This window comes from Acinonyx jubatus, chromosome B4, assembly GCF_027475565.1.
Source record: "Acinonyx jubatus isolate Ajub_Pintada_27869175 chromosome B4, VMU_Ajub_asm_v1.0, whole genome shotgun sequence".
NCBI classification, from domain to species: domain Eukaryota; kingdom Metazoa; phylum Chordata; class Mammalia; order Carnivora; family Felidae; genus Acinonyx; species Acinonyx jubatus.
Genome location: NC_069387.1, coordinates 13,887,807 through 13,902,336, shown reverse-complemented (window position 1 = coordinate 13,902,336; position 14,530 = coordinate 13,887,807). Strand labels below are relative to the sequence as shown.

The window sequence follows — 14,530 nt, the reverse complement described above, 5'->3', positions numbered from 1 at the left end:
CCAGGGCTCCCTATTTATTGTGTGACCGAGAGCGGATTACTTAACCTCTGAGCCACAGGTCCTTTGTGAATTTTGTCCTCTTTACAAGGTTGTTTTGAATATTTTCTGAGCTGCAAGGACATGTGGTTTCTGATCTCCACCCTGATAAGTCAGAGGCCAAGTGCACTTCTGCCCTGGGGATGTCAGCTTCGCTAGATGCTAGAACCACATATGGAGACTCTTGCCAAGGCCTGAGCTGTCTGAACAACAGGTTGCCAAATCCCCAGGGCTGGGTAGGGATTGGAGACAAAAATCGGTGAGGAAATCAAGGCAGCCGATGAAGGAAGAGTGATCACCTCGACCCAGCAGAGGCAGCCAGACTCCTGTCCTGCCACAGCCCAAGAAGACCGGAGCTCAGGCTAATTCTGATCCAGGAGCGGGTGGGGTGTGAAGAGGGGCAGCTCCAGCCGTTCTCACGGGGTATCGCCGTTCCCATGCTTAGAGCGTTACACTTCAGGGCACCTGCCTACTGCTGTTCAGAATATCCCAGTTTCTGATGAAAACCAATACGGTAAAACCTTGGTTTGCAAGCATAATTCGTTCCGGAAACAGGTTTGTAATCCAAAGCACTCATATATCAAAGTGATTTTCCCCGTAAAAAGTAATAGAAACTCAGATGATTCATTCCACAACCCAAAAACATTCATATAAAAGTGATTACAGTACTGTACGATAATACAAAATCATAAAGAAAATACAAAATATAAAGAAAAATCAACAACCTGCACTTACCTTTGAAAACCTTCATGGCTATTGTGAGGGAGACAAGAGAGCAGAGGGTTATTGTGTAGGACAACTTTCACTATCACTAACGGAATCACTGCTATCTACTAGCTCAATGGAATCTTTTTCTTTTCGCGCAACGTTAGCAAGGAACCTGTCCAATGACACTTGCTTTTGCCTCCTTTTGAGGATTTCGTGGAAACGTGACATTGCGTTGTCATTAAACAGATTCATCGTTTGTGCTGCTAGAACCTCATTCGGGTGGTGCTTTTCTACAAAATTTGCACCGTTTCCCACATTTTACACCTTTCCCTAATCTCATTTGAAGCGAGGGATTCCTCCATCTTTTGTCTTCCTCCTCTGCAGACGAGATACAGATGTAGACTTCTTATAAAACCTTGAAATTTCAGCCACTCGCATCCCTCGATCGTGCTTCTCGATGATTTCCTTCTTAACTTCCACCATAATCATCTCCTTCTTCTTAGCGCCTTTCTTTTCAACCTTTTTCTGCATGGGGGCCATTGTATATGCTCGCACGGATGTTGACTACAGTACTAATAAACTTGTCATATACCGTATTTAATGTAACTGGCAATAAGGCAGCACAGGAAAGGGTGTGTATCTGCATGCAGCCTGACCTAGAATGAAGCAAAGCACTCCTAAGCCTCCTCTTGTGTAGAAAAGCAAAGGACTGTCCATAGGTGCTTTGGAGTGACAAAAAACACACTACTGCCAGTTGTGGGTGCCTTCTGACGTTCTGAAAAATCACTGATTTCTGCCAGACACTGCGGCCTGAGACGGAGCATCCAAGCATGGGAGACAATCACCCACAATCCTGCAGTGAGAGAGAGAGAGAGAGAACCATTGGCTCATTGCGATCATGTGACATTTGTCATCACCAACTACTTGTATTGCAAGACATCGCTCGTTTATCAAGTTAAAATTTATTAGAAATGTCTGCTTGTCTTGTAGAACACTCACAGAATAAGTTAATCCTCATCAAAGGTTTTACTGTAACGTAAAATTTATTTTTAAAAAGATTTTTTCTTAGAGGTTATGAAAGTACTGATAGATTTAAGCAATGAGACAAGTTTCCCTACTGAGAAAGATAGAATGTCCAATTAAGTAATCTTTGCTATCCTCGTAGAAATAATAATAGTAGCTAAGAGCTGGGAAGCACTCAGCACATGGCAGGCTCTGTTCTAAGCATTGTGTGTGCTTGGACTTGATATTCCCCAACACCTGTGAGGTAAGTGGTCAGGGACAGATAGGTAGCGGCCTCCAGGCTACTTAGCTAGCAAGGAGCAAAGCTGGGAACTAAACCCCTCTCTTCTGGTTCCAGAGTTTTTGACCAGCACTCTACACCACTTCCTAGTGATTTGATCTCCGTTAATTTTGTGTTTCAGGGGAACGCTTCATCTGAAATTTAGAGCTCGTATGGATTTTTGATGGGTACTCGAGGGAAGAGGGAGATAGTTAATCATTTCGAATACATTGTTGCCACATTTTCATGGTGAAAAACCACCAGGTGTGGCTGTGTCCTCCTGCCCCCCAAAACCAAGAAGAGCTAGAAGCTGTCACTCCCACCAGAGGTAGCCATGTGAGACTTATTTTTAATTACTCACTGAGCCTATTTCAACAAACCAACTGTGAACACAGTAGTGGGTTACAGGAGAGGCAGGGGGGAAGACACAGGACTCCAGTCGATATATACAAGGTTATTCACAGAACATGAAATAGAAGAATCTAAACTTTTGCAGCTGATAAATCAGAGGACACTTAGAGTGGAAGGCGATTCTTTCTTTCACTGAACAGTTCATCGTAGATTTCCTCATCCTGGGTGTCCTCAGATTGCTTACAGGAAGGATGTGACCTGGATGTGCTTCATCTGCATGAGGTTGAAGACAGAAACATAGTTTATAAGTAGGAGTCTGAGGTAATAATGGTTTAAAACTGAATATGAGAAGAGAGAATGATGGGATTGTCCAAGCAATTTCTCTCTACCTTTTAGGACTCATCTTCAAGTGGGTCAGAGTAAAACAGCACTTACCCTCGGTCGTCACATGCCGCATCCGCCCCTGCCGTTTCCCCAGAGGTGGCATTTTGGCCCAGTCAGGAGGGAAGGTGAGCATGTGGTTTGGAGACAAAGAAATAGGTTCTGAGTTCTGAGGTTTCACAAGTCTTAAAGCCTAATTCTGGGGCTGCCTGGGTGGCTCAGTCAGTTAAGCATCCGACTTGATTTCAGCTCAGGTCATGATCTTGCAGTTCATGGGTTGGAGCCCCAGTCGGGCTCTGTGCTAAATAGCTTGGAGCCTGGAACCTGCTTCAGATTCTGTGTCTCCCTCTCTCTCTGCCCCTCCCCTGCTCATACTCTGTCTCTCTCTCTCTCCCTCAAAGATAAATAAACATAAAAAAAAAAAAAAAAAAAAGCTTGGGCACCTGGGTGGCTCAGTTGGTTAAGCGTCTGACTTCGGCTCAGGTCATGATCTCACGGTTTGTGAGTTCGAGCCCCACATCGGGCTCTGTGCTGATGGCTCGGAGCCTGGAGCCTGCTTTGGATTCTGTGTCTCCCTCTCTCTCTGGCCCTCTCTCTCTCTCTCTCTCTCTCAAAATAAACCTTAAAAAAAATAAAACTAGAAAAGCTTAATTCTGCCAGAGAACACAGCAAGTTTTAAGAAACCCAGAGTCCCAGCAGAACAGAAGCAGACTGGAGGAGAGTTAGAGGCATAGCACGTAACACATCTGTCTAATGATCCGTAACTACCAGGAGTCAAGTGGGTAGAACCCGCGCATAGATCAGAAGTGCCTGAGGTGCACAGTGTCAGGGGCAGAAGGGCCTGGAGGCAGGGGGCAGAGAAGATGGAACTGAGCCAGGCCTGGACGGGTGGTGGGGTTTGGGTGGACAGAGCTGAGAGGAGAGGCCGGGAGAAGGGCTGGGGCGAAGGCACAGCCACATGCCAGGGACAGTCAGGGGTGTGAAGTGGAGTTGGAAGGATGGGGTACAAGAGAGGAGCCGGGATGAGGCTGGCTGGGTCTGTGAGCCACAAAATGCAGCTGAGATGCACAAGCCCAGTTAACTGCTGCCCCCACGGACAAGTCTGGAGCAGAAAGGCGAGCTGGTAAGACCTCTTGAAAGAAAGAGGCATTTACCTTAGGAAGCAGGTGGTTGTCCTCCGCTTACCTGGAGGCGGAGCTGGGTGCCTGAGCACTCCAGGCTGGCCGGGTCACCTGCGCCCACACGTGGAACGCGGGCTTGGTGCCGTGCACAGCTGGTGGGTGCAGGGCCAGCGGGTGCACGGTTAGCAGATGCACGGACGGCGGACCCCCCGAGCCTGCCACACAGCCCTGCCCTGGATGCCGAGGGCTTGTTTAGAGACGTCCTCTCTCCCATTGGCATTGCCAGTTCTTGCTGGCCGGTAGCTGATTTTAATTAAAGATTCCATTAGCCACAGAAGCGCAGGAGGAAAGTTCCCTTTCTGTGAGACTGAAGCTCTGGAAAGATTCGGCTAAGGCCAGCCACTGAAGAAAGGTGTGGATGGAATAACAGCTATAAGAGTGGAAGGTCGTCAGGGGCCGGAAGGATTCGGCAGCGGGTTGCTTTTCAGGTGTGAACTCTTCAGGTTCTCTCTGCGGTTAAAATGAAACCGGAAATCGCCGACCGTGCCCTCTGTGTATAGACTTTGCAAGAAAGGTGACGCGGGACTGCATCGGAGAAGGAGGACAGGGGAGGAGAGCACCTGTTACTCAGATGTACCCGGCTTGCTCCTGCCACTTACGGGTCATCAGCCCCTGTGTGTGCTGTGCCGCTGCCGCGTCTCCGGTCTTAGCGCTTTCGTGGCTCTTCCATTTTGTTCTGGGTCCTCGGATACAGGGAACAGGTGCCGGGGGCGGGGGGGAGGCATCAGTACAGATGCTTCTGCTCAGAGAGTGACTACAAGTGGGAGGGCCTCTATTTGGCCCAGGTTGCTCTGCCTGCGATTTGTTATTAAACCCGTGACAAAATCGTGCTTCCTATCATGACAGCACGGATCCGGATGGGCTGGTTCGGTTTTGTGTGTGTGTGTGTGTGTTTTCGTGGGCTCTTTTCCCTCAGCCTTGCATCTGAGGCTTGAAGAGACACCGGCGATTAAGTAGATGCTCAGATCGTTGCTAGGAGACCTCTTTGCCATTCCGCGGGTAGATGTGTGTGAGTGAGTCAAACCACCACTGGAAACAGGCAGTGAGTCCGAGCCGGGCGTGCATGATAGACGGATAGTGCATGAGGCCGCCCGAAATGTTTCAGCGCCCGGCAGAGATGGTGATTGCCAGAGATACGATTAAATGTGGAATATTAGCATTATGTTATGCCCTGGGAATAAAATATATTTGATGACGATATATAAAGAATGTTTCCCCCAAGGAGGATAAGAGGGTGAACCTCTTAAAAAATGTATCCTCAGATGGGCGCCTGGGTGGTTCAGTCGGTTAAGTGTCCAGCTTCAGCTCAGGTCACAATCTCGCGGTTCGTGAGTTCAAGCCCCGCATCGGGCTCTGTGCTGAGACCTCAGAGCCTGGAGCCTGCTTCGAATTCTGTGTCTTCCCCTCTCTTCCCTCCCCCACTCATTCTCTGTCTCTGTCTCTGTCTCTCTCTCAAAAATAAACAAACATTTGGGGCGCCTGGGTGGCTCAGTCAGTTGAGCATCCGACTTTGGCTCAAGTCCTGATCTCAGGGCTGGTGGGTTCGAGCCCCGCGTCGGGCTCTGTGCTGACAGCTCGGAGCCTGGAACCTGTTTCCGATTCTGTGTCTCCCTCTCTCACTGCCCCTAACCCACTGGCATTCTGTCTCTGTCTCTCTCAAAAATAAATAAACATTAAAAAAAATTTTAAAAAAATCATTAGAAAAAAGTTTTTTTAATGTATCCTTGGAGGACTGGGGGAGGATCTGGGCTGCATGGGGATGGTCTCCCGTGCCTGCTTACGTGGACTGCCTCTCTACTTAAATAACTTCATCTTCCCTGAAGAAGAGATGGAGAAGAGAAGGAGTGGGGTCTCAGTTGGGCATGAGCCAAGTCGCTGCCTGGGCGTTAAACTCCCTGTTAATCCAATCAGACGTGATGTATGCCAGTTTCCATTTCGAATATTGCGCATTTTGGGGTGGAGATAAGGGCTCAGGTTTATCTTGCAGTCACTCATTTCACTGGCCACCTATTTATGAGTTTCAAGAATTCTAACTAAAAGTTATGTGGTGGCACTCTTGGAAAACTGATTAACCACCAGCCCTGTCGTTTTGGATGCCCCACTTTGAATTGGTTTCCGCTCTCTGTGGATTTTTTCACCATGGTGTATTTTTAGTGGCACTGAATGTAGAAACTTTTCCTGGCAAGTAGATAGATACTGGTTTTAAAGTGTTTGCACTGGGGGTGCCTGGCTGGCTCAGTCAGTAGAGCATAGGACTCTTTTTTTTTCTTTTTTTAAGTATTTATTTTGGGAGAGAGACAGCGCAAGTGGAGTAAGGACAGAGAGAGAGGAGAGAGAGAATCCCAAGCAGGCCCCGCAATGTCAGCACAGAGCCTGATGTAGGGCTCGAACTCATGAACTGTCAGATCATGACCTAAGCCAAAACCAAGAGTAGAAGGCTTAACCAACGAGCCACTCAGGTGCCCCAAGCATAGGACTCTTGGTCCCAGGGTCATGAGTTCAGGCCCCACATTGGGCATGAGCCTACAGAAAGGAAGAAAGGAAGGAAGGGAGGAAGAGAAGAAGAGAGAAAGGAAGGAAGGAGGGGGGGAGGAAAGAAAGAGGAAGGAAGGAAGGAAGGAAGGAAGGAAGGAAGGAAGGAAGGAAGGAAGGAAGTTTGCACTGTGTTTAAAGATTTTTATAATTGTTGAAACTAGACAAGATGCAGAATCACACTGGAATCCTAATACCGTGTTCTTTTCTCCCAACTATATTATCCCCCACTTACTTTAAGTAAAATCACAACATGTAGGGTAGAAGATACTGTGGTTCCTTTCACAAGATTATATTGATTGTGGAGGTATATGCTTTGGGTTATTTTAGCCTGATACTGTTATGCATCTGAATCCTATGGTTTGCTCTCTTTTTTCTAATTCTCTATGGCCCATCAAATGAATTTATGATTATAAGTTGGCTTCTTGGGCACCTGGGTGGCTCAATTGGTTGAGCGTCCAACTCTTGGTTTCAGCTCAGATCACGATCTCACGGCTCCCTGGGTTCAAGCCCCACAATCAGGCTCTTCACTGGGAGTGAGGACCTTCCTGGTATTCTCTGTCTCTCCCTCTCTCTCTCTCTCTGCCCCTCTGCCACTTGTGCTGTCTCTGTGTCTCTCAAAATGAATACATAAACTTAAAACAAACCTCTGTCACCCTCATGCTTCTCATTTGAAACATTAATAGTTTCTATTAAACAGTTTGGGTAACAGGGATTAACAGTGTCAACTAAGGATCAGCGCATTTGAATGAGTGCTGCCTCCTATTAGAGGTAACTTAAAGGGAATCAGCCATATCTCCACCAGGGAAAAGTCAGGTGCGTGGAATAGCTTTCACCTCAAAGCTATCTCCTTTAAATCCACAGTTTATGTTATCTAACAAGGGTGGAATGTGATACCAAAAAAAAAAAAAAAAATTAAAAGAAGAATCATCTTTTTTCTTTAATGCTCTTAAATAAGACTAGTCTGAGTGTTGGAAAGCATTCTGGAAAAGAAAACCTGGTAGCGAACCAAATAGAAATCTCTTGGCAGCTGACTCTCTCTCTCCAGATGTATTCAGTTATTGAACAGCTGTCAAAGAAAGCAAAGCATTATTTGTCCATTTAGAACAATTTCAGAAAGCTCTCTTTAACCCCCAGTGGTATTTCTCTGCAGCCTTCTAATCTCTGCGAAGGTTTTAAAAGATCTAACAACCCATGCTTGTATCAGGCCTGAGGTTACCACTGGAGCATAAAGAGAAGCAAGTTAGTGTTCATGGGAAAGGAATTATAACCACTAGAGTTTTTAGTTCCTGCAAAATTTTGCACCATGGCACATAAACATATATAGCTGTGTTGGCTCGGGGTCAACAACAATATCTACTATTTGTTTCTCCACTATATGGTAAATAATGTAAGATAAAAATCAGAGTTCTATGTATTCCTTGTATAACTATGGAGCTGGAAACAACTATCTGGTCAACTTCTGTTCTAAACATTTCATCTTACAGTGAGACTGAGTCTGTGTAGTTTTATGAGCTCATAATGATACAAAATACAGTCAACATGATCTTTCTTTTTGACTTGAAGTACAAACCGTTCAGATTTTGAAGCATCAACTTTTTTCTCTCTCTCTCTCGGTTTTCGTTAAAGTAGGTTTCTGGCTGGGAATGCTGGTATTTGACTATATTGAGATTTTAGACTTAGAGAAATGCAAAATGTTTGTGTTTGGCTTTCCCTTTGTGGTTTCATGGTTGCCCCAAAAAAGTATTTTAAGTGAAAGTTGTATAAAATTATACAACTATTTGACTGGGAAACTGGGTTATAGTTTTAGTGGGGAAAAATTTTAAAACAAACCTAGCTTCTAAAGGCTCGAGGCTGAAACCATGGCTTTCTCAGTGTGCAGTGTTAGTTAAGGTGACACGGAGAAGTGCCCTTTTAGGAACGTGAGTGAAGAGTTTGTGTCTTAAGATGCCTGGACACAAGTGAGGGTTTATTTTCATTAAAAATCACAGCCGGGGTTCCTCCGGAGTTCCAGATCACCCTCCTTTTCCTAAGCAGAAACTGTCATACAGGAAAATTGTATGAGTTACCTTATCATTTATTGAAAGCATTTAATATTATATTTTGAGTATTTAAAAAGGGTATATATTATCTGGATTACCTTTGCAAAATAGCAAACTTGAACATGTAAGGAAATTCTTTTGTATGGTGGCCACAAGATTATTAAATGTAAAATAAATCATCGCGATGCCGACAGCGATGTGGCTTTGAATGCCAACATCAACACAAAACTCTGCTCACAGGGGCGCCTGGGTGGCTCAGTCGGTTGAGCGGCCGACTTCGGCTTAGGTCATGATCTCACACTCCGTGAGTTCGAGCCCCGCGTTGGGCTCTGTGCTGACAGCTCAGAGCCTGGAGCCTGCTTCAGATTCTGTGTCTCCCTCTCTCTCTGACCCTCCCTCATTCATGCTCTGTCTCTCTCTGTCTCAAAAATAAACAACCATTTAAAAAAAAAAAAAAAACTCTGCTCACACACCACCACCGTTAAACTCACTTTTCACATACATTATCTAGAAACTGTTTGATTTAGACAAGTTCATTAGACATTGGCTGAATTGCCTGCACACTTCATAACTTTCAGTGATCATTTTCAGTACATCCCACGTGTATCATTGTATTCTAACTACTTAGCTGGGACTAGCAGATGACGATTTCTTATGGGTGTAATTGCTGTATGGTCTAAAATGGCCTAATATAAAAAGTGAAGTATTTTCACCTGCTGTTTTCATTTCTTTAATTAAAAGGCTACAGATGGTGAAGACTGTTATTAAAAATTGTTGTACCTGTCCTGTGCCTGCCTTGAGCGTGTGGATTAAGGGATTGTTTTTGCTTTGGTTGGTTTTCTCCACTCCCACTCTACTTTTTTTAAAAGAGATATCTTCCCCATGTGTGGCCAAAATCCCTGGCTGTGTCTTAATTTTTCATGAGGGAGGAGGGACGTGTCTCTTTACTCTGGCAGTGACCACGGGCTTCCTGTTGGAATGAACAGGTGAGAGGAAAGAGAGACAGAGATTCAGTGACTCCGCTCTATGTATATGCCATCCACAGGCTTGGATGTGGAAATGAGCACTTGTGCTGTACTTCCAGATGTCTCTTCACTGTCCTCCTGAGCCCAGACATGATGCCACACGTCACCCCTCCTGGTTGTTCTCTGAACACCTTGATGGTCTTTGTGACAGCAAAGCGCAGGGAGGAGCAGATGTCTCGCCAAAGACCGCGTGATTTGTGTTTCTCTCCCTTTGTTTCCTGTGAAGCCTTTACCCTTCATGAACCACTGAGAGGCTTCTGAATTTCCCTCTTGTGGCTGACAAAATCAGATGTCACGCCATTCCCAGGTATGGTTTGGGACTGCTTCAGCTTGAGCAATAGAGACAGTACAGGCATGATACCCAAATAGTTGGGGTTTCTGCACCCCTGGTATGGTCCAGGGTGCTGTGCTCCCACATCAGCCACATGCAGATCCCCGGAGAGTCTCAAAGGGATGGGAAAAGGATTAAGATGTTAAGCACATCAAAGGATCTGAAGGAAATAAAACTCAGCACACTCTTCCACAGGAACAGTAAGACTGAATATGCCTCAAAACTACTAAGCATAACTGACCAAGTTGACATTCTGCAGCCCCTGGGAGAAACCAGTTTCAGCGCTTGAAAGGGCACTTGACCAGAAATTCCCATCCCCTAGGGCCCAAGGGGGAGCATCTTGGGTGACACGGGCTGCATGGAAGAAGGTGAGTGGATTTCTCTGCAAGAGGCTGGAGTTAACTGCCTTCTCTCTGTTTCATCCTGCTACCCAGAGATAGGCACTCAGTTTCTTGACCCTTCTCCATGTGGCTGTGGGACTTGGTCACCGATATGAGTAGCTGCTCTCGTCCCAGGAGGGCCAAGCTGAGCCCCAGCTCCTCCTGATCCTTTCCCTCTTCCAGACTCATTTGCTCTGGGCATTCCTGGGGAGGAGTCCCCAGCTCCCAGCATCCTCCCTAACAACCAGTATAATCATGTCACTTCCTGGAAAGTTCCAGTGCCCCACCACTGATATCATTGGCTTGCGCACCTCTTTGATTATATATCCCTGGCAGTAAAATGGAGCATGTGCCCCTGACCTGTGTGTATTTACTTATAAATGATGTCGTATGTCTCTGTATAAACCGTTACTACGACCGGGTTTCTTTTTTTTAGATTGAAATGTATGGAAGTGGTTTTCATGTTTCCCTTTAGTGACCATTGGCTTACAGGAGAACCAGACCTTGTCGATGGCATTAGGATCCTCTGTTGCTGACTGCGGCCACCTCCCTGGCCACACGGTTTCACTTTGCCGTCTGTCTCCAGATAGTCCTTGCGGCCCCCGCTCAGGCCTTCCCGGCCCTGCCTGTCAGGCCCCATCTCCACACCTCTCTTTGTCCACACGCTGCATTTTGTCCTCTGTCCGCATCCTTGAACCTTAAGGGCCTGTTTTTCTGCCCTACACAACTGTCGACACCTTCTGATTCTTCGCCAGCTCCCCCAGCAGGTATCTGTTTAGACAACATTCCCGCTAGACCCCAAGGATTTCAGACGTTGGTTGGATGTTTGTGTCATCCAAACCTGCTTCAGGACCCATATGGGCAGACCCTCATTTCTTTTACATCGTGTCAGAGAATACACGAGTGTGTCTATGAAATAAAAAGTAGAATTGCCTGTCGAAAAGTACATGCACTTGTGACTTGGATGGATGTTGCCAGACTGCCCTCGGAGGGGTTGTGCTAATCCACGTTTCCACCAGGAATGAGTGTTCAGTGGCCATTTTGACACAGTTACGCCAACACAGCGTGTCATCAAACTTTGCCATTTTTGCCAGTCAGATGGGTAAAAAAAAGCGGTACCGGACAGATGTAGCTCTTTCCGTGATTCTGCTTAAACCTTCGCCCTTGTTGAGGATTGGAAAAGCAAGTTACTGTGTCTTAAGAGTAAAAAGGGCCCATGTGGGTGGAGTTTCCCTCCTGTATCAGTCACTAAGTCAGCTTCTGGAAGGCTGGTCCTAAAAGCTGGGATGGCTTCTCGGAATTAGGGGAGCCAAACGCAGTGCACCACGACAGAGATGCTCTCTTGTAAGAGTAGGGCCACTAGAAACCCTTCGCTTAACGTGAAGTAAATTCACGGTCGGAAGGACACCAAAGTGTGTCCTTCCAGCACACGGAGAACGAGAAAGAAAGCCACCCTCCAGGAGGATGCCTGTGGTCCAGACACAGCCCACACGGCCTAAACAGAAAGTACAGCTTCTCAATAAACCAAGGAATGCTAGTAGATGATGCACCAGAGTCCTCGTAGCATTAGTTACAGTCAAAAACGGGAAGCAACAGACAGGTCCAAAATAGGGGATAATTATACGACATATCCCTACAGGGGAGTGATATGTAATCTTTAACATACGTTTTTAGGGACAAGGGAGAAAATGTCTGTATGCTAAATTTAAGTAAAAAATGTGAAAAATGCTCATGTAATATAACCATCTTGCTATGTAAGGAAAAAGTGGCAGAAAATCCAAACCAACACAGAAACCTGAGAGGAGGTATGTCAGAATGTCAGACCTTGTTGCCTCTGGGAGAGGGAGTTTGGTTGTTTTTTGGTTTTTGTGTGTGTGTGCTTCTTTATTTTTTTTCTATATTAATTTCCTACCTTACAAGTAGCCCTCTCCAGCCCCTACTTGTCGCCCCAAAAAAGGACATCAGCCCTCCTTAAGGCCTTGGGAATAAGGAAGACACCAGATTTGTCCCAGGGAGATAGGGATGGGTTGCCAGTGGGCTCAAGGGCTCAGCAATCCTGATTAGTTAGGACCTTTCAGTGGAGAAGAGTGTTTCCTGAGACCTTTGTGAATAAATCCGTGTTTACAGATGTACCAGGTCTATTAGAATCATGGGATAATGTGGTCTTCACGGGAGATTTCCCCATGGCTCCGTCGCATGCACCCTCTGGGTGGTAGAGAAATTCAGTCACCGGGAAGGCAGCTCAGCCATTTCTTATAATGATGATGATGATGATGACAGACTACCAGCTGACGTGTGGAAGGCTAGCCGGGTGCCAGACCCGAATCTCCGTGCTCTGCACTTACCCCACTGTATGCTTCACACACCAAGTACACTGTCTTAGGTACTGCTGTTGTCCCCATTTTGCAGATGGAGAAAGTGAGACAGAGAGAGATTAGATAACTCGCCCAGACACACAGCTAGTAGCTGCAGAGTAGAAGCCCTTTCTGCCCCTCTTTGTTAGATGGATCCAGTGATCAGAACGGGCCGGAAGATGAGGGAACTTGGGCAGGTAATGGAAACATTCTATATCTACAGGCACAGTGGTGGTGGCTCCATGGGTACATTTGTGAGAATTCAACCAGTTGCACACTTAAGACGAATGGCCTTTTTGCATCTAAATTATACCTCTGTCAAGTCAATTTTTATTCATTTTTTTAACGTTTTATTTACTTTTGAGAGACAGAGCATAAGTGGAGGAAGGGCAGAGAGAGACACAGAATCCGAAGCAGTCTCCAGGCTCTGAGCTGTCAGCACAGAGCCCAACATGGGGCTCGAACTCACAGAGTGTGAGATCATGAGCTGAGCTGAAGTCAAAGGCTTAACCAATGGAGCCACCCAGGTGCCCCCATCAAGTCAGTTTCTAAAAGAAAAAGGCTTAAGCGTGGCCTCTTTCTCTCATTCCGAACTAAAGTCTAAGAACGTACCATTATGATATGAGGAAAGGTGAGGCCAATCCACGGGCCCAGATGGAGCTGCTTCAGCCTCTTTCCCGCTGCTGCGGCCATGTGGGCCTGGGGGCGGGGCGGTCGTGGCAGGTTGCTTCTGTCCCGTGTCACCTGGGATCCTTAGGGAGGAGAGAGCATGGGACCAGGTGCTTCCTTCCCTTCCCCCAAGCTCGTGGGAAGGTGGGCCATTGGGGGCCTTTGCTCCCTCTCTGTGGGGTTGGGATGAAACGGCCTCGATCTGCCCCAGGGACCAGGAGGAATGCCAGAGTTCCTTGAACTCTTCCCCCAGAAGAACTCACTCAACACACAGAGAACTCCCTGCTACGTTAAGCCTGTGGTGTTGGGTAGTCGGCCAGATGGGCCGACACCCCAGATGAATTACGGTTTTCCCCACATTGCCGGCTTTAAAGGATTTGCAAATAGGCAAACCTACAAACGTTAAAATCTGCAAGTGCCCAGGTCTGTGTGTTTTAAAAACTGAACATTCAGGTAATCAGCTAAATTAAAGAATTCTTTTTTTTATTATTTTTTTAATATTTATTTTTGAGAGAGAGAGAGCATGAGTACCAGAGGGACAGAGAGAGGGGGAGACACAGAATCGGAAGCAGGCTCCAGGCTCTGAGCTGTCAGCACAGAGCCCGACATAGGGCGCGAACCCACGAGCTGGGAGATTATGACCTGAGCTGAAGTCGGACGCCCAGCCAACTGAGCCACACAGGCGCCCCTAAATTAAAGAATTGTAAACCAGGCCAAGTGAATTTCTCTTCTCTTTGGTTTTTTTCACTGATAATGTCAAGATCTGAGTAAAGATGATGGCAGGCATTCAGGCCTATGTTCTTATACCATTGTATGTGGCCTCCTGTTTTGAAATCCTTTCCAATCATAGGGTGGCGGTTTGCCCTACCGTATACCGTATGATCAGACTCTTGGCATCCCACCCCTCCACATCATCGGTTTTGGCACTGGAAGCTGGCTTCTCTGGGTCTGATCAGGGACGCACATTGTCAACAGGAAATATCTGCCAGCATGACAGGGAAGATGTCGGGAAAGCTAATGGAGGAGGAGTCCGATCCCCCTGCCCCTCCCCACCGCCGCGTTGGTTGCGTTCAGCCCGTGGACCGAGGATATGGGACAGGAGCGGTTCCTGTTTGCTCGGAGTGTGGACTCAATGAAGTTCTGCTCTGTTCTGGCAGGACATGAGTCGCCCTCTTTGAGGAACGTGGGGGCTTGCTTTTCTCAGATCACATACACCTGCAGATCTGAGGTGGCTTCCATAATACATAACAATTTTATT

At 46.7% G+C, this 14,530-nt stretch overlaps 1 protein-coding gene across 4 annotated transcripts in view; it reads left to right on the top strand.

The window, feature by feature from the left end:
- FAM171A1 (family with sequence similarity 171 member A1) overlaps nucleotides 1-14,530 on the top strand; it is a 158,895-nt gene that overhangs the window by 34,650 nt on the left and 109,715 nt on the right. Inside the window, exon 1 of one of the 4 annotated variants that reach the window (XM_027073507.2) lies at nucleotides 1,172-2,886. The exons of the other annotated variants lie outside the window; for them this stretch is intronic. Within the exon in view, the coding sequence (XP_026929308.1) occupies nucleotides 2,826-2,886 (61 nt within the window). The 5' untranslated portion in view covers nucleotides 1,172-2,825. Of the gene's footprint in view, nucleotides 1-1,171; nucleotides 2,887-14,530 lie in introns of those variants that run through there. 4 annotated transcript variants of the gene reach the window in all.